This window comes from Erythrolamprus reginae, chromosome 5 (genome assembly GCF_031021105.1).
Source record: "Erythrolamprus reginae isolate rEryReg1 chromosome 5, rEryReg1.hap1, whole genome shotgun sequence".
Lineage (NCBI taxonomy): Eukaryota > Metazoa > Chordata > Lepidosauria > Squamata > Dipsadidae > Erythrolamprus > Erythrolamprus reginae.
The window spans coordinates 13866232-13884926 of NC_091954.1; the positions used below are offsets into that span (position 1 = coordinate 13866232).

Sequence of the window (18695 nt, forward strand, 5' to 3'; positions counted from 1 at the left end):
TCTTCCCCTCTCTCCATGGGTAGGAAATGGCCTGGGATTTCATGTCCAGCTCTGGGCTAGCTGTCAATAAGGATTACATGGTAACTTTGATATACAGTAGTCCCTCACCTATCGCTGGTGTTACGTTCCAGACCCGGCCGCGATAGGTGAAATCCGCGATGGGGAATTTATCGACTGATAGTACTTATTTAAGTATTTATATTGTAATTGTTTGGTAAGTTTTCATTGTTTTAAGTGTTTATAAACCCTTCCCACACAGTATTTATTTTAGATACAGTATTTAAATACAGTATTTACAATTTTAGATTTTATTTTATTTTTTAAAAAACCTGCCGATCGAGTTCAGCGGGCTGTTTAAATCTGCCGATCGACTTCCTCAGAAACCCGCGATGAAGTGAAGCCGCAGTAGGTGAAGCGCGCTATAGCGAGGGACTACTGTATACACTTCCAAAATTCATTCCGTTTTTTCCTAGATTGTTTCTGGGATTGGACAAATCTGTTCCGTGTCCTCCATTTTGTTCTCTTTATTTCCAAATTTTGTATATAAAGCATGTGCACTTTGCTACAGCTTTCTGTCTCTGTGATAGCCAAGCTGTGTGACAGCCAAGTTGTGATAACAACTTGTTTTATAGCACTAGAGTTTGGATATCTAATGGTATCTTGGGAATTCTGGAGAATGCAAGGGAATTCTGGCAGTTGAAGTCCACAAGTCTTAAATTTGCCAAGGTTGGACACATCTGCTCTAAATTTTATTTAATTAATTTAATTTAATTGATTTATAAAGGGTCAAGAGCTGTCCAGAGTACCTTGACAGTGAGATGAGTGACATATAAATTAAACATTTAAGTTAAAAAGCGTTTAAAACCCTGAAAAATTCCTGCCTATCTAAAGCAGTGATTTTCAACCTTTTTTGAGCCGCAGCACATTTTTTACATTTACGAAACACTGGGGCACATTGAGGGGGGGGAGGGGCAGCTAAAAAAAGTTTGGACAAAAAATTATCTCTCTTCCTCCCTTTCGCTCTATTTCTCTCTCCATCCCTCTTTCTCTCCCTCCCTCTTTCTTTCTCTTCCTTCCTTCCTCTCTTTTTTGCTGTCTTTCTCTCTCCTTCCTTCCGTCCCTCTCTTTCTCTCTCTCTCTTGCTTTCTTTCTCTCTCTTTCTCTCTCTCTTCCTTTCTTTTTCTTGTTCTTTTTCTCTCTCTCTTGCTTTCTTACTCTCTCTCTTGCTTTCTTTCTCTCTTTCCTTCTCTCTCTCTTCCTTTCTTTCTCTCTCTGAGCTTCGCGGCACACCTGACCATGTCTCGCAGCACACTAGTGTGCTGCGGCACACTGGTTGAAAAACACTGATCTAAAGGCATCATTCTCCGCTTTAATAAGCACAAATGTATGATAAACAAAACTCACTGAAATCAATTTTAATATGGTCATATATCTAATTACATCAAGATTTCATTTGTGTATCTTACTAATGCACTGCATGTATTAATTAAATATCATAAATAGAATGCAGATTAATTAAAAGTATTATATTGACAACCACTGAAGTCTGTTGGCAATTTACAGTAAAAGGAGTATCATGCCTATTCTATTATTTAACAACGAGGAGAATATGTCTTAGTGAGCTACAAAAGTAGAAAATTATAGCAAATTGCTCTAATTATTTTTAATTTCATCTGTTTCAGGAATGTATGCTACGCTTCAATAATTTCAGACCATTTTACAGAATAATATATATTAAAATACTTTGCAGCAATCAATATGGAAAAAAAATAACCCTGAATTAATGTTAGAAGCAAAATTACAACCTATTCAGAAATGGAATGTTTGGGGAAATAGCAAGAACAAGAGTTTCCAAGCAGGTCTTTTTAAGTGGAGATCCTCAGGTGTAGAAGGGGAAAGGAGTGAGTAGGCCCTCTACTTGCAAACTATGTGTCTCCTCTTCTTTGATGGGAAGATATAGAGAGGAAAGAGGTGCCTGGTTTGACTCTAGTTCCCAAACCATTTAGGATTTTTGGGACAGGCAGTCACTCTCACATTGGTTCATATATGGCAGTGCCGTCATTTTAACACTAATAACCAGAGGTCTTCAAACGTGCCGACTTTAAGACTTGTGGACTTCAACTCCCAGAATTCTCCAGCCAGCTCTGCTGGCTGGAGAATTCTGGGAGTTGAAGTCCACAAGTCTTAAAGTGGCCAAGTTTCAGGACCCCTGCTAATAACATTCAATTATGAGTTCAGGTTTCATACTTCAGTTTGGCATGGATCATTTCAAAGATTGCCTGACTGGAACTGAATCTCAAACAGAACCTTGTTTTTTTGGGGGGAAACCCCAAAGCTTCCTGAAACTTGTTGACTTTCACTGACTTTAACAAATGGCAATTGCTCTTGGACAGAATTAGATGATGTGATGTAAACTCAGTCAAAAATACCAGCCCATTTGCACATAGATAGATGCAAAGGAGCTGCTAAAAACATTTATTTTAGTCATAAGATTGGATGTAATTTGCCAAATTGCCTGCCATATTTTGACTAGTTAGGGAAATCTTTATATTTAAAGTGTTTTCAAAACTGGATTGGCTTGTTCTATTTTCTGATTAGACATACACAAAAATGATACTTATCACAGAAACACTCTTAAGGGGGGAAAACTAAAAATCGTGAAGGAAAGAGACAGGATTATTTGTATCATACATCTTAAAAGTTGATTTGTAGGGGAGGAAGGATAGGGCTAAAACATATTTTCTTTCCTAATCATAATTGCTATACTAGTGTAGATATGTAGTGTAGATTAAGGACAGATGCGGGGTAAATTTTTAAAAGTACAGTGGTACCTCGTCTTACGAACGCCTCTTCTAACAAACTTTTCAAGATACGAACCTGGTGTTTAAGATTTTTGCCTCTTCCAAACTATTTTCACCTTACGAACCCAACCCACCAACGCTCGGATACCCTGCCTCCGGACTTCCATTGCCAGCCAAAGCGCTGGGATTTCCCTGAGCCTCCTCTCGCTGGGAATCCCCGCCTCCGGACTTCCGTTGCAAGCCGAAGCGCCCGTTCTTGCGCTACTGGGATTTCCCTAAGGCTCCCCTCCCTGGGATTCCCTTCATTTTTGCCGGCACTGCTTTGAATCCCAGTGAGGGGAGCCTCGGGGAAATCCCAGCAGCACAAGAACAGGCACTTCGTCTGGCAACGGAAGTCCGGAGGTGGGGTTTCCCAGCGAGGGGAGCCTCTGGGAAATCCCAGCAGCACAAGGCAAAAAGGGTGAGTTTTGTGATTCCACACATTATTCACTTTTACATTGATTCCTATGGGAAACATTGTTTCATCTTACGAACTTTTCTACTTACGAACCTCGTCACGGAATGAATTAAGTTCGTAAGACGGGGTATCACGGTATTATGAATGAAGAAGAATTTTAAAATTTCATTTCTTGCCAAGTAAAATCATGGAGAAATTAAGTCCTTTATCCTTAATAAATACCATGTTACTGAGAAAACATGTGAAAAGTATTTGTTACAGAACTGTCCTTTTGTGTGTGGGTATTTGGGGTTGTCTCCTGTCATCTTCCTTCTGTTTTTCTCCCAAAAGCTGTGATTGAAAAGAAGACGAAAAACAAATGTGCTATGAAAACAAGGCCTTTTCTCCCTTTTCCTACACGGAGATATTTATAGGGAGATCTGTGCAGGGGATGGCTCTCTGCTCTTTTATGAAGCCCCAATTATTTTATCACATTTTGTAGAGACCCAGATTGACTTTCGCTCAGTTTGGGGGACAATTGCTTCATGCCAGATAAATCCATGGTTGCTTCTCTTTTCTGGCAAAAAGCTTTGCTACCAAGTTTCTTCCTTGGTAGGATTTGAAGTACAGTGATACCTCGTCTTACAAACGCCTCATCATACAAACTTTTCGAGATACAAACCCGGGATTTAAGATTTTTTTGCCTCTTCTTACAAACTATTTTCACCTTACAAACCCACCGCCGCCACTGGGATGCCCCACTTCTGGACTTCCGTTGCCAGCGAAGCACCCGTTTTTGTGCTGCTGGGATTCCCCCGAGGCTCCCCTCCATGGAAACCCCACCTCTGGATTTCCGTGTTTTTGTGATGCTGCAGGGCAATCCCAGCAGGGGAATCCAAGCAGCGCAAAAACGGGTGCTTCACTGGCAACGGAAGTCCGGAGGTGGGGTTTCCCATGGAGGGGACCCTCAGGGGAATCCCAGCAGCACAAAAACGGGCTCTTTGGCTGGCAAAAGGGGTGAATTTTGGGCTTGCACGCATTAATCGCTTTTCCATTGTTTCCTATGGGAAACATTGTTTCATCTTACAAACTTTTCACCTTAAGAACCTCGTCCCGGAACCAATTAAGTTTGTAAGACAAGGTATCACTGTATCATGTATGGCATATGTAGGTATCATGTAAAAGTAACATGTAGGGACTATGGAAATACAATGTAAAGATATCCCTGGTTTCCATTGTGTGGATGGGCAGAAACCTCTATAATACATTCCTCTCTTAACAGCCAGATAGGAGCAAAGAAATGTCTGTTGCCTTATGATAGCTTCCCAAAAGCAGACAGAGGCTGCCTTTAGGCTGGTCAAGTTACTGTCGCCTTCCTCTTTCTGTTGCTCATCCGTGTTTGTCTTCTCAATAATGCTCCTCATTCTATTACATTCTATAGAGGCAAAGGTGGATTGTCTTGTATATACAGTGTTCCCTCGATTTTCGCGGGTTCAAACTTCGTGGAAAGTCTATACAGTGTTCCCTCGATTTTCACGGGGGATGTGTTCCGAGACTGCCCGCGAAAGTCGAATTTCCACGAAGTAGAGATGTGGAAGTAAATACACTATTTTTGGCTATGAACAGTATCACAAGCCTTCCCTTAACATTTTAAACCCCTAAATTGCAATTTTCCATTCCCTTAGCAACCATTTAGATTATTACTCACCATGTTTAGTTATTAACGTTTATTAAAAAAAATATTTATTAAAGGTAGACGAAAGTTTGGCGATGACATATGACGTCATCGGACGGGAAAAACCATGGTATAGGGGAAAAACCCGCAAAGTATTTTTTAATTAATATTTTTGAAAAACCGTGGTTTCGCGAAGTTCGAACCCGCAAAAATCGAGGTAACACTGTACCACGATTTTTCAAAAATGTTAATTAAAAAATACTTTGAGGTTTTTTACCCTATACATGGTTTTTCCCGCCTGATGACATCATATCTCATCGCCAAACACTCATCCGCCTTTAATAAATATATTTTTTAATAAATAAATATGGTGAATAATAATCTAAATGGTTGCTAAGGGAAAAATTGTAATTTAGGGGTTTAAAGTGTTAAGGGAAGGCTTGTGATACTGTTCATAGCCAAAAATAGTGTATGTAATTCCGCATCTCTACTTTGCGGAAATTCAACTTTCGTGGGCGGTCTCAGAACGCATCCCCCGTGAAAATTGAGGGAACACTGTACACTGCTCAAAAAAAAATAAAGGGAACACTTAAAAAACAGAATATAACTTCAAGTAAATCAAAGTTCTGTGAAATCAAACTGTCCACTGAGGACACAACACTGATTGACAGTCAATTTCACATGCTGTTGTGCAAATGGAATAGTTGTGCAAATGAAATATTCAAGATACAGTCTTCTACAAAATTTGGGACAAATGGTATAAATGGCTACAAAAAATGAGAAGAATTGAGGACACATCGCTTTTGCCCACATCGCAAAAAGGAATTTTACCAAAATTGAAATTAAGACATTTTTCCTTAATTCAGTCATGCCATAATCTTTATAGACTAGAATTGCTTTGTTAGCCCTGTTTCTTTTGTTATTATTGTCTCTATACCTTTAAAGTTTTCCTTCTTTATGATACTTTTTTTAATTATAAGTTTCAAATGGAAAGAGGTATTAAACATTTTCTGTTCATTTTTAAGAAATATAGTTAATTAAGAAATGCGTGAAAATATAGATATGGTAATCCACAAGTTAAATATTATATTGTAAATCTATAAAATATAAAGGAAAGAAGGAGAAAGCAAAATATCTCTCCAACTGTTATTTTATTTTACTTCTGTTATTCTAAATTTCTTCTTGTCTTTTCTTCTTTGTCTTTTCTTTTCTTTTTTTTCTTCAAATGTGTTCATATTTGTTTTTGATTTTAGTTTTGTATTGTGCATTAAAATGTATGTATATATATATATATACAGTATATAGATATGTCACATGTTTTTGCTGAATTTGAAAATTAAGGGAGACTAGGATAGATCTATTTCGGCCTTATTTTGGCCTCATCAGCTAGCCATACCCACTGGGACTTGAACCTGCAACCTTGGCCTTGTAAGACAGAGAATTAACCTCTAGGCTACAGTATCCAATCCCTTCAGCTCTGTACCAGGGAAGGGGTTACATGTTATTTGTGTCGAATCACCCTGGTATATTGAAGGAACATCACAGCTCCTTTTTTGCCTCTCGGCCCAACCCAGGGCCATTTCCAAGGCAGTTATTTTATTCATAGCCGACAACTATATTCTGTATGTGTCACATGTTTTTGTTGAATTTGAAAATTAAGGGACACTAGGATAGATCTATTTTGGCCTTATTTTGGCCTCATCAGCTAGCCATACCCTCACTGGGACTTGAGCTTGCAACCTTGGCCTTGTAAGACAGAAAATTAACCTCTAGGCTACAGTATCCAAACCCTTCAGCTCTGTACCAGGGAAGGAGTTACATGTTATTTGTGTCGAATCACCCTGGTATATTGAAGGAACATCACAGCTCCTTTTTTGCCTCTCGGTCCAACCCAGGGCCATTTCCAAGGCAGTTAATTTATTCATAACCGACAACTATATTCTGTATGTGTCACGTTTCTGCTGAATTTGAAAATTAAGGGAGACTAGGATAGACCTATTTCGGCCTTATTTTGGCCTCATCAGCTAGCCATACCCTCACTGGGACTTGAACTTGCAACCTTGGCCTTGTAAGGCAGAGAATTAACCTCTAGGCTACAGTATCCAATCCCTTCAGCTCTGTACCAGGGAAGGGTTACATGTTATTTGTGTCGAATCATCATAAATATATATGTCACAAGTTTTTATATATATATATAAATGAGAATATTTCATTCATTCAGATCTAGGATAAGTGTTCCCTTTATTTTTTGAGCAGTAGAGTTATGTTAAATTCATTTTATGTGCCGCCCCTACTCCCCTGAGAGGGGCGGCATATAAATCCAATTGATAAATAATAAAACCATTATTTTTGTCCTTCCGAGAATTATTTAGATTCAGAACAGCAGGAAAAGAAATATCATTTTTAGAATTTATGGAGAAAGTGTCTGAAATGCCGGATGTAGTGGAACTCTGCTATGATTAGGGAAAGAAAAGTTAGGGGCAAAAAGTGTTTGTAAAAGAGGGAAATGTGGATGCTGTGTCCCCAATTGAGATGGAAGAAAGCAATAAATGGGACGAAGATGGACTATGTGGTTGCCAAGCTATAACTGACAGAAGCAATTTCTCTTGGGTGAGTTGAGAAGAATCTTGATTGTTTTTTTTGTATCTCCCTAGTACTGTCCAAGAACAGCAAACCAATCCACACTACCATCCTGAATCCCCATGTTCATGTTATTGGTGATGATGCAGCATGTATTGCCTATATCCGTTTGACCCAATATATTGATGGCCAGGGCCGGCCACGCACCATGCAGTCCGAAGAGACCCGTGTTTGGCATCGCCGTGATGGCAAGTGGCTGAATGTACACTACCATTGTTCCGGGGCTCCTGCAGCTCCGCTCCAATGAAGCTAAAAATGGGTAGGTTTGATACGGAAAGTCTACAGGTGCTGCTAGGAATATATCGAGCAATGCTTAGCTGGACAAGGTCCCCCTTGCAGGGAAATTGAGGTATTAAAAAATTTTCTGTTCATTTTTAAGAAATATAGTTAATTTAGAAATGCGTGAAAATATAGATATGGTAAGTTATGAACTTGCAACGTTGGCCTTGTAAGGCAGAGAATTAACCTCTAGGCTACAGTATCCAGTCCCTTCAGCCACACAAATACAGTGGTACCTTTACCTAAGAACGCCTCTACCTACGAACTTTTCTAGATAAGAACCAGGTGTTCAAGGTTTTTCTGCCTCTTCTCAAGAACCATTTTCCACTTACAAACCTGAGCCTCCGAAACTGTAACCAGAAAAGGCAGGGAGAAGCCTCCATGGGCCTCTCTAGGAATCTCCTGGGAGGAAATAGGGCTGGAAAAGGCAAGGAGAAACCTCCATGGAGCCTCTCTAGGAATCTCCTGGGAGGAAACAGGGCCGGAAAAGGCAAGGAGAGACCTCCATGGGCCTCTCTAGGAGTCTCCTGGGAGGAAACAGGGCCGGAAAAGATGGGGAGAAGCCTCCATGGGGCCTCTCTAGGAATCTCCTGGGAGGAAACAGGGCTGGAAAAGGAGGGGAAAACCCTCCGTGGGGGCTCTGTAGGAATCTTCTGGGAGGAAACAGAGCCTCCACCCTCCCTGTGGTTTCCCCAATCACACACATTATTTGTTTTTACAATTATTCCTATGGGAAAAAATGCTTCTTCTTACAAACCTTTCTACTTAAGAACCTGGTCACAGAATGAATTAAGTTCGTAAGTAGAGGTACCAAAGGTACAGGTGACCAGGGGTGCAGAGAAGACAGGGAAAGCATGCAAGGCGAACGTACACATATACTAATTCGTGTTAGTAAGTCTTAATAGAAGGGGGGGAAAGACCTTTTGAGCCAATGCAATGGATCTCACTATAATACTTTTAATCGGAAGGGTGTTCCAGTGAGACTTTCTTCTTGTATGTAAGTTAAAAGCTGATAGAGAAGAAGTTCATACTGTAGTGAAATGAGTTGAAAAATTTTGATAGACAAGGAGCGAATGGCTCAAATGTCCTTGTTCTTCAGATTGTCCGAAACAATGGGACCTAGGAATCGCCCTCATCCCAGAGAGAACCAAAGGATTCAGTTCAGTCGTCTCTCATTTATTGAGGCAGAAGCCAGCTCTGTTTGTTCACTGGTCACCCCTGTAAGATTGGATAGCATATTTGATATGTGCTTCAACTATCATGACCATATTTGATTCCCCAAGTTTTTAAGACCTCGGTTAAAAGTCTATTCTCACAATAAATAAATAAAAATTCTTGATAAATAACTCAAGGCAGCAAAGATACCTAATACCTATTTTCCCTGTTTCTTCTCTCCAAAGAACTAAATGGGATAGAGCAATTCTTTAGTCTCGCAGGACAATGCTTTTTTAGAATTAAAACACCTACATCTTGACAATCCCCAAGTAATAGAACTTGGCTTCTTTTTATTGGGGTATGTTTTCAAGGTAAAAGCTATACAACTAGCAATATATAAAAGCTGTATAACATTAATCAAGGTGTTCAATTTCTCTCACCATTTCCAAAGATATCAAAAATTATCTGAGGAAACTTAAGCTAAAAAGTAGCTTTTATTGAAATTTATTTTGCTCTGATGAATCACAGTAGAACTTCCAGCTTTCTTACTTGACCAATCTTTGCTGTTCCTTAAGATTCATCTTGATTCTCCAAATTACTAGACTCTAATGATAATATTCTCACTAGACAACAATTAGAAGACAACGGAATACCTATAGACTGGTTCACATACATACCAATAAACACAAAGTACAAACGACACAAAAGTACACTTGGCTTTCAAAACACCAATCCTCTCAATTTAATAATATTTGGATCTAACATAAAAATGATCTCTAAATTATATAGCTATCTATTAAAACAGGATATTATAGAAGAGCAAGTTCAAGGATCCATGATTGCATGGACACAAAACTTTGGATACGCAATAAAACTTACAGAATGGGAAAAAATATTTACAATTAATTATAAAATGACATTTGCTGTATCCTACAAGGAAAATCTATACAAAATGATATTCAGATGGCACCTTCCACCAGCTAGGCTTTCTAAAATGGACCCAAACGTATCATCTCTATGTTGGAAATGTAAAAAAAAACAGGGAACATATTATCATATGTGGTGGACTTGTACATATGCCCAAAATTTTTGGACACAAATCAAAAGAATAATGGACCCAAGTCATATCGACAAAGATTACAACTGAACCAGAACTATTCCTTCTAGGCATTTTTAGACAGAAACTAAGCAATGAAGACAGATACCTTATTATTCAAAAAAAAAAAAGATTCAGCTTGATAACTAGCATTACAACTTGGTTAGCTATAACTAGCATTATAGCTAGGTTAGTTATAACTAGCATTATAACTGGTTTAATTATAACTAGTATTATAAATAGGTTAATTATAACTAGCATAACTGGGTTAGTTATAACTAAGCATTATAAACTAGCATTGATTATGGGGGCTGACAGGGGCATTATACTCATTTAAACTTTTATCTCAATGGCTTTAGTAGCTCAAGTGGATTGCTGAATTTTCCTATCTGCCCTTGCAGAGGGGCATAGAAAAAGAACATTAAGGAAGCAGGGACAAAGAAACATTGTCTTCTAATAGTTCCAGGCATGGTTTCCTAATTTAAAAACCTGAGTTCCCTTCATGAGGACATGCAAAGAACCCCCAACCTTTAAAATGTATGTAAATTGATGAGTTATTTTTTTAAAAAGCCAACAGACCAACCTACCTTTTCTCTTGACATCCTGCAAGTGCTGCTTTTTGTCCCTTTTCAACTTATTTAAAAGTTTTAAGTTTCTTAAACTCCTTCTTGGGCTTAATTTTAATGTTGGCAACAGCCTATTTTGGGGTATTTAATGGAGTTACATTATCAGTTTCCTCATTTCTTACCCATTTTTTAAAACCTACTTTTCAATCACCCCTCCCTCTCTCTTTACCTGTCGTCTCTCTACCTCCGCCTCGCTCTCGGGGAATCCTCGCGAGGGGCTCCTTGAGGCTCCACTCCACAACCAGCAGTAAAGCATTGCTTTGGCAGGGACAAGGCAGGCGCGCCGCTGGGTTAGCTGTTCCCGGCGGCGGTGGCGGCAACTGCTGAGGTGGCTCCGGCGGCTTCCCTTCAAGGAGCAGCAGTGCCAGGAATGTCACGTCCACGCCCCAGACTCCCACCGCCACTGCCTCTGCCGGAACCGGCCAACTCAGCAGCGCACCTGCCTTGTCCTGCCAAAGCGACGCTTTGCTGCTGGGTGTGGAGCGGAGCCTCCAGGAGCCCCTCGCGAGGATTCCCCAAGAGAGAGAGACAAGAGGTAAAGAGAGAAGGTGGAAGTGAGGGACAAAGTGTTCGGAAACTTCAGATCGTGCAGAATGCAGCTGCGAGAGCAATCATGGGCTTCCCTAGGTATGCCCACGTTACACCAACACTCCGCAGTCTGCATTGGTTGCCGATCAATTTCCGGTCACAATTCAAAGTGTTGGTTATGACCTATAAAGCCCTTCATGGCATCGGACCAGAATATCTCCGGGACCGCCTTCTGCCGCACGAATCCCAGCGACAGATTAGGTCCCACAGAGTTGGCCTTCTCCAGGTCCCGTCGACTAAGCAATGTCGTTTGGCGGGACCCAGGAGAAGAGCCTTCTCTGTGGCGGCCCCGGCCCTCTGGAACCCCCAGATATCAGAGTTGCCTGCACCCTCCTTGCCTTAAAACCCACCTCTGTCGTCAGGCATGGGGGAATTGAAATTTCCCTTCCCCCTAGGCTTATAGAATTTATACATGGTATGCTTGTATGTATGAGTGGTTCTTTAAATCGGGGTTTTTAAGATTATTTTTAATATTAGATTTGTTTACATTGTCTTTTTATACTGTTGTTAGCTGCCCCAAGTCTTTGGAGAGGGGCGGCATACAAATCAAATAAATAAACAAACAAACAAACAAACAATGTGTGCATGCGGGAAATCCCCCTCGCGCGGGGCTCCCGGAGGCTCTGCTCCAGGTTAAGCCCCAGCAGCAACCCGCGATGCACAGAAGCCGCGAAAGGTGGAACCGCAAAGTGGCGAGGGATCACTGTATTTTAGATTGCTAGAGATAGCTTACAGCCAGTGGAATAATAACTTAAAGAAACGATTTTAATAATTAATTGTAATGAAGTGGAATAGGGAGGAGTATCCCCTAACTACTGTGTGCTGTAAACTACGATTAATATGTTAGCTTAAATGCCGGTGTAACCATCCAGGCCTTGGGATTCCATTGACCCGGTTGTTTTTCCTCCCACGGTTTGATGCTTGTTCTTTTCCGATTGCAGCAGTTTTCGGAGATACTCAGCGGGAGGGCAAATATCTTCTCAGCAAGCAGCTCTGGAGTCCCTGAATTACAGCAACGGTCATGTTCGTTTTGACGTTTAAAGAAATAATGAATTACAAACCGGCAGCAGCCAAATGCACGAAACCCTGCATGAATCTGATGCTCCGGGTGCTGCCGCCTTTCTGTTGTTTTTCCATGGATCCATCGTGTCTGTTTCTGCTGTATGAAGGTGTCTTATAAAATCCTGAGAGAATTAAAAAAAAAAAACCCATATTGTTTGTATAGAAAAGGAGATCATCTGTGACGGGGAGGATCCAGCACCTCCCCTTGCAGGGCTGAGGATGGAGCGACAGCTGTGAAGCATCTTTCAGAATTGGCGCAAAGGAAGGGAGAGAGAGGAAGAGTTTGAGAGCGAGAGACTGTGCCTCTTCGGCAGCACCGTGCTGGAGGCCCAGTGGACATTGACCTTGTCTTCGGGTGATGCTGCTGCTTGAATCAGTGAGACACGGCTGGTGGTGGTGGCGAGCTCACTAGGGCCAGCATGAAGAAAGGGGGTGAAGCAGGAGGACTTTTCTTACACTGCTGCCATCCAGCAGCCAACTGGAGCCCAGACGTCAGCAGTAAAGATGAGCCAATGGCTACTGGCTCCCACTGATGGATTGGATAATTTTTTAAAAAATGAACAAGAATGTTTTAAGGAACCAAGTATGAGCTGGTTTTGTTAGCATAGGAGCTTCAGAGATGCACTGATTTTTACAAACAGCCACTCCTCGATGATGTAAAGTCAACTTATAAGGATAGAGTTTAAAAAGCAAATAATCTTTAAAAAAGAGGGCAAAAAAAAATATAATATTATGTGAATGGCTTACTTTATTTTTTATTGTTTAGAATAGATGGGATCCAGAGTGCTGCAGGTTACGTGCTCCTTAGGAAACAGTTTGAAAAGCTTTGTTACACTCCGCCCTGAAGATTTGCACACAAAATGCATTTGCTTCCTGTATGGTGTGCAATTTAGTCTGTGTGTTATACTAAAATACTATATTATCTATGAATTTTAAAAAAAAAAATCTCTCTATAATTATGGGGCTAGCTGGTTTCCCGGTTTGATTGGTTTTCTGATAAAACTAGCAAAGGGAAACAGCCACTTCCAGAAGTGCTTTTTTTCAGTAGCCCAGTCTATTTGACATTGCTTTATTTCCTGTTGTTACGTAGGGTTTTTTTTTGCGTGGGGGAGCTTGTTTTAACCACATTAACGTAGAACTTTTGCACCAACCATATTTATTGTCTTTGCTAGAAAGCAAGTAATGTTCTTTCTTTCCGACATCAGAAGTGTCCGTCAGCTTTATAGTTTGACTATTATTTTTTCTCTGAGTAGAAGTGGGATAAAAAGCCTTCCCAATAAATTTCCAAGATCAGATTTAAAGCGTGACGTTCTCTGCCCCTTGTGCACAATACGCGTCAATCATTTTTATTATGTCCATTCGTTAGAACCGAGAACACGGAATTCCATTCTTGTTCCCTTTGTATCAGAAATAGGACTGTGAATAATGTTGCGGTCTAATCAAACAGAATATAGAGAGTGAATTTAATGGAATTTAGGAAAAATACAAAGTGTAAATTTCAATATGAATTGGAAGGGAAATACCTTGAGAAACTCCTAACTCAGCTCCTTAATATTTATGATAGCTTATGACTCGGTGCAGGAAAAAAGCATTCCTTCTTGCAGAGGTTTGTGCAAATTTCCCTTTTCCTTTATGAAAAGAAGGAATATTTTCTCAAACGAGAGAGATGTTGTACTGGGACTAAAGAACCTGTGACACCTCCCAGTATCCTTCACCATTGGCTTGTGAGCTGGGTTATGGGTGAAGTTAATTCAACAGCATCTGGAAGGTGACAAAAACTTCACCTTTTCCTATAAATCTAATATAGAACATATCTAGGACTAAGTGTGTGAAGTAATAAAACCCCTGACAACTTTACTAGGATTTTTAAGAATAATGTTACAAAGTGAGGAATCAGGAAATTAGTCACACTCCGTAATAAAAGATGTGCATGCTTCTCTAGGTCTGATCTTTTCTTGTCTTTATCTGATTATTTATAATAATCCCTCTGTATTGAGTATCTGCATCCTTAAAACATATTTTTGGAACCGTTTGAGTTGTTTTGTCTTTGTTTTTATCGTCTGTAAGACCTGTTCCAATTTAACGAGAATCCTAGCTTGGTATGGCCATTATCAAACACAGCTATAGACCTTTGGCTTTCTTAATGTTCTCCTATGAGGTTAATGTAAGCATCTATATCATGTCCAGTTTTACACAGGAAATGGAACACGTTTGATGCAATTTTTTTGCATGATAGTGAAATAATACAAATAAAGTTAGTTTTTTTTTTCCTGAATGTTAATAGAACCTTCATAGCTTTGTTACAAACCTTGAACTGAACATATTTAATAAAATAACATTTAAATGGTGCAATATATCAGATAGTAATCTTCTATTTTTCTGAGTGCCTGAGAAAACAGCGTGAGCTGTTTGGAGATGTCTCTTTATCAAGACGGCAGCGAGGTATGCGCAAAAGTGTTGTACACCTGGAAACAGCTGAGTGACATAAATGAGTTTATGTATGTAGCTTTGCCGAACTGAGGTTATGGCCACTGATCTACCAAGCAGTGGCTGAAAATAATGCCCAAGCATGTTTGAAATTACCTATAAAGCAATGTCAGGATCGTAGCCAAATATTTAAGGTGAAGAACCCACTAATTTATTTAAATCTCCGTTGTTTACTAAGCTTTTATGCTGCACCAATTGCAGCTCCAAATATCTGAAAATATGTAGTTCCACTTAGGATTGTATAATGAGGTTTAGCTGTTTGGTGTATAATTTATATATAGTCAGATTAAAACAAACATACAAATACAGAAATATCTACATTTATAAAAGCAATTTCAGCATGTTCTCAATTCTACAGTCTCAGGATTTTGGGATTGGCAGGGCATCTAGATCAGTGTTTCCCAACGTTGGCAACTTGAAGATATTTGGACTTGAACTTCCAGAATTCCCCAGCTAGCAAATGGTCATCAATAAAGAACAAACCACATGTTTTTATTTAGGGATAAGTACATTTTCTGATAACCACCAGTATGTGAAATCCTTATCAAAAAGCAATCACATAATAAAATACCTTTTAAAAGTACAGTGGTACCTGGTGATATGAACCCCTAATGATATGAACCCCTCGTGATACGAACCCGGGGTTCGGAAATTTTTTGCCTCTTCTTACCAACTTTTTTCGGCTTACGAACCCACCGCAGATTGCAAAATGGCGCTCCACTGGCCGCTGCCGCCCGGCTGTCACCTTTTAAAACAGCCGGGGGGCTTCTCAGCATTCTCCCAAACCCGAACCAAACTTTTTGGGTTCGGGTTCGAGAGGCCGCCGAGAAGCGCCCGGCTGTTTCAGAAGGTTACAGTCGGGCGGCACCGCTCGGCGGAGTGCCGTTTTTGCAATCGGCGGCAGCGTTTTCGGCCGATCTGGAGGCTGGAAAGGAGGTGGGGAATCCCAATAGGGAATTCTATGGGCGGAGCTTTGACATCACGAAGACGTCCGACCGGTCAGACCTTCTGAAACAGCCGGGCGCTTCTCGGCACCCTCCGGAACCCGAACCCGAACTTCCAGGTTCGGCATTCAGGAGAACGCCGAGAAGCCCCCCGGCTGTTTTAAAAGGTGACAGCCAGGTGGCGGCGTCCAGCGGAGCGCCATTTTGCGATTTGTTTTCCTTTTTCCATGCATTAATCACTTTTACATTGTTTCCTATGGGAAACAATGTTTCGTCTTACGAACTTTTCGCCTTACGAACCTACTTCCGGAACCAATTAAGTTCGTAAGACGAGGTATTACTATATTAGTAAAAAGACTTCCGTTTACAGTATTAATACTGTTTCTGATAGCAGAATGTGTAGAAGTGAGACACAAAACCAATTTACAACCTGCCCAACAATGGGCCTTTTCCATTGGCACCCCTGGCAATTCTACTTGGAGAGAAAAGAGGCCAAACCTCTGGGAGATTCGAGTAGGAGCCATGACACAGAAGGTACATTTCCTAGGCCCAATCAGATGATAATGCTTAATGAATAGGATATACTACGAGCTGGACCGCTAAATTGCGCTTGCCGCCGTGGCTCATAAGTTCTTGCGTGGCCAGCACGATTTTGTTACTGTACCTGTGGAGGTAGAAAAATCGCGCACAGAACTGCAGGTACACCTGTGTTTCACCAAGTTTTTTTGCTTCCGCACCTGCCAAAATCTGGGCGCACCTGCGGCTCTGTGTGTGATTTTCCTACCTCCACAGGTGCAGCAGCAAAATCGCACTGGCCCCGCAAGAACTTAAGAGCAGCCGCGGTGAGCGCAATATAGCGTTCCGTCTCGTAGCCCACTACTGGATACACTATTGGCCCTTAAGTCAAGGGAGCGAAGAATAATAGTATTCCCGCAAACACCCAAGCCCTATATCCGTGATGACGAACCTGTGGCAGGCATGCCGCAAGTGGCAAGCAGACCCATATTGGAGGGCACGCAAAGTGTTCCCCAATGTCAGCTCCAGCATGCATGTGCGCATTAGCCAGCTGATTTGGGGGCTTGGGGAAGGCTATTTTACCCTCCCAAGGCTTCAGGGAAGTGCAAAAAACTGCATAACAGGCAAAACAGAAGTTCAGAAAACAGAGGTCAGGCCGAAGCTAGAATGCTTGGAGGTTTTGGCCTGCTACATTATGCTATGTTCTTTTGGAATGTTTCTTGCTGTGGGAAAGTGGGTGGTGGTGGTGGCTGCATGCCATGGAACATTCCTTTTAGGTTCTCAAGGTCAGCCTTTGTTCAGCATCTGGCCGGAAGCTACTGGGAGTGGCAGAAGATGTATGGTCCATGTGATGGGCATGTGGGAGGAGATACAAGGAAATGAACTCTAACCCGGGTGCCCTTGTCACTTTAGATTCAGGTTTCTCCAGTTGTGCTAACATGTTCCTGTTAATAAATCGGAACTTTGAAGAATGTGAAGTCTTGAACTCTGATTTGTTTCTCGGATGCTATTTGGAACGCTGACAACATACTTCCAATTTGCCCATTGTGCTGTTTTTCGCACTCTACGGCTTCAAGAAGCTTCCCTGAAGGGTCCAGTGTATGAAAAACAGCACAACGGGCAAACTGGAATTCCATTTTTCCGAACTTCCAGTTTGCCTGTTTGACTATCTTTTTCAACATCCCAGGCTTTAGTGAGGCTTGTGTGCATGCATGTGCACAGGGGCAGCCCATGGGGTGCAAATGCATGGGAGGAAGGGAATGTAGGGTGTCCAGCAAACCTGGAAAACAGGAAAATCAGGGAATTATCAGGGAAATCAACGGTTTGGGAAATATCAGGGGAGTCGTGAAAAAGTGGAATAAATCAGGGGGGAAAACCATTATTAAAATGTTTAAAAGTCACGGAAAAAACATGTTAAAAAAAAGGATCGCGCTGCCCTGGCAGAGTCAAGCAAAATGAGCATAACTGGCAACAACTTGCTTCCTCAGTTACCGATATGTCTCCATAGCTTTGCCGTTTGGTATGACATCATCTACAACCACGCCTTAACTAGAGTTACAGGGAAATATCAGGGAATTTCAAAATACTTTCCCCATGGATACCGTTGAATAGGTGTGGGTGTGTGCTAGTACATACATGCTTCCTTTTGGCATGCAAACCAAAAGTTCACCATCACTGCCCTATATCATGAAGAGTTTTTTAGATGATAACCAGCACTTTGCATTGCACTTAGCAGGTCACTGATAACCAGTATATAGGTCACATTGCTGAAATGAAATATGGGTGCATTGGACTGGCCTACATTTATTCACATTGCTGCATTCTGGACCAGTACTGGGTTCCAAGTCGCTTTGCTACCAGTTCTGCATGTGCAGAAGTGTTCTGGGTGGTTGGGCGGAACCTCCCGCCACCGGTTCTAAGAACTGGGCCAAACCAGGAGCAACCCACCACTGTTATGGAGCAACTGTACCTTCCACAGGTACGTACAAGGCTTACACGGAGACTCAGGGATGGCTCCAAGAAAGCCTCTGGACCCTGGGGAGGGCAACAAACCGGCCTATCGGGCTCACCGGAAGTTGGGAAATAGGCAATTTCCAGCCTCCGGAGGTTTCAGGGAGGCCTGCTAGGCCCAAAATGGGGTGTGTTGTGTGTGCATGCAAAGGGTTGCGCACAAATGTGCACAACATGGGTTGGTTGGTTGTGTGCACATGTGCAGGAGGCAGGGTGGAAGGGCATTGAATTAATGGGTGTGGGCATGTGCGCTATAAGACACACGCATGCACTTTCATCACCGAAGGGAAAAAAGGTCAGCCACCACTGCCCTATCCCCTTTAGGGGAGTCACCTTTCCCATTAGGCAGATATTTTTCCATTGCTTTTTAGGGAATAAAC

The 18695-nt window shown here is 41.4% G+C and overlaps 1 protein-coding gene across 9 annotated transcripts in view; it reads left to right on the forward strand.

Annotated features, from left to right (window-relative positions):
- Positions 1 to 14714, forward strand: part of CAMK2G (calcium/calmodulin dependent protein kinase II gamma) — a 323775-nt gene extending 309061 nt beyond the window's left edge. For 5 of the 9 annotated variants that reach the window (XM_070752089.1, XM_070752091.1, XM_070752093.1 and 2 more), the window contains 2 exons: positions 7567 to 7811; positions 12238 to 14714. In XM_070752089.1, coding sequence (XP_070608190.1) covers positions 7567 to 7799 — 233 coding nt within the window. In that variant the 3' untranslated portion in view covers positions 7800 to 7811; positions 12238 to 14714. The remainder of the gene's footprint in view (positions 1 to 7566; positions 7812 to 12237) is intronic. The other 4 variants (XM_070752090.1, XM_070752092.1, XM_070752086.1 and 1 more) reach the window with 2 other exon arrangements.
- The last annotated feature ends 3981 nt before the right edge of the window (positions 14715 to 18695 follow it).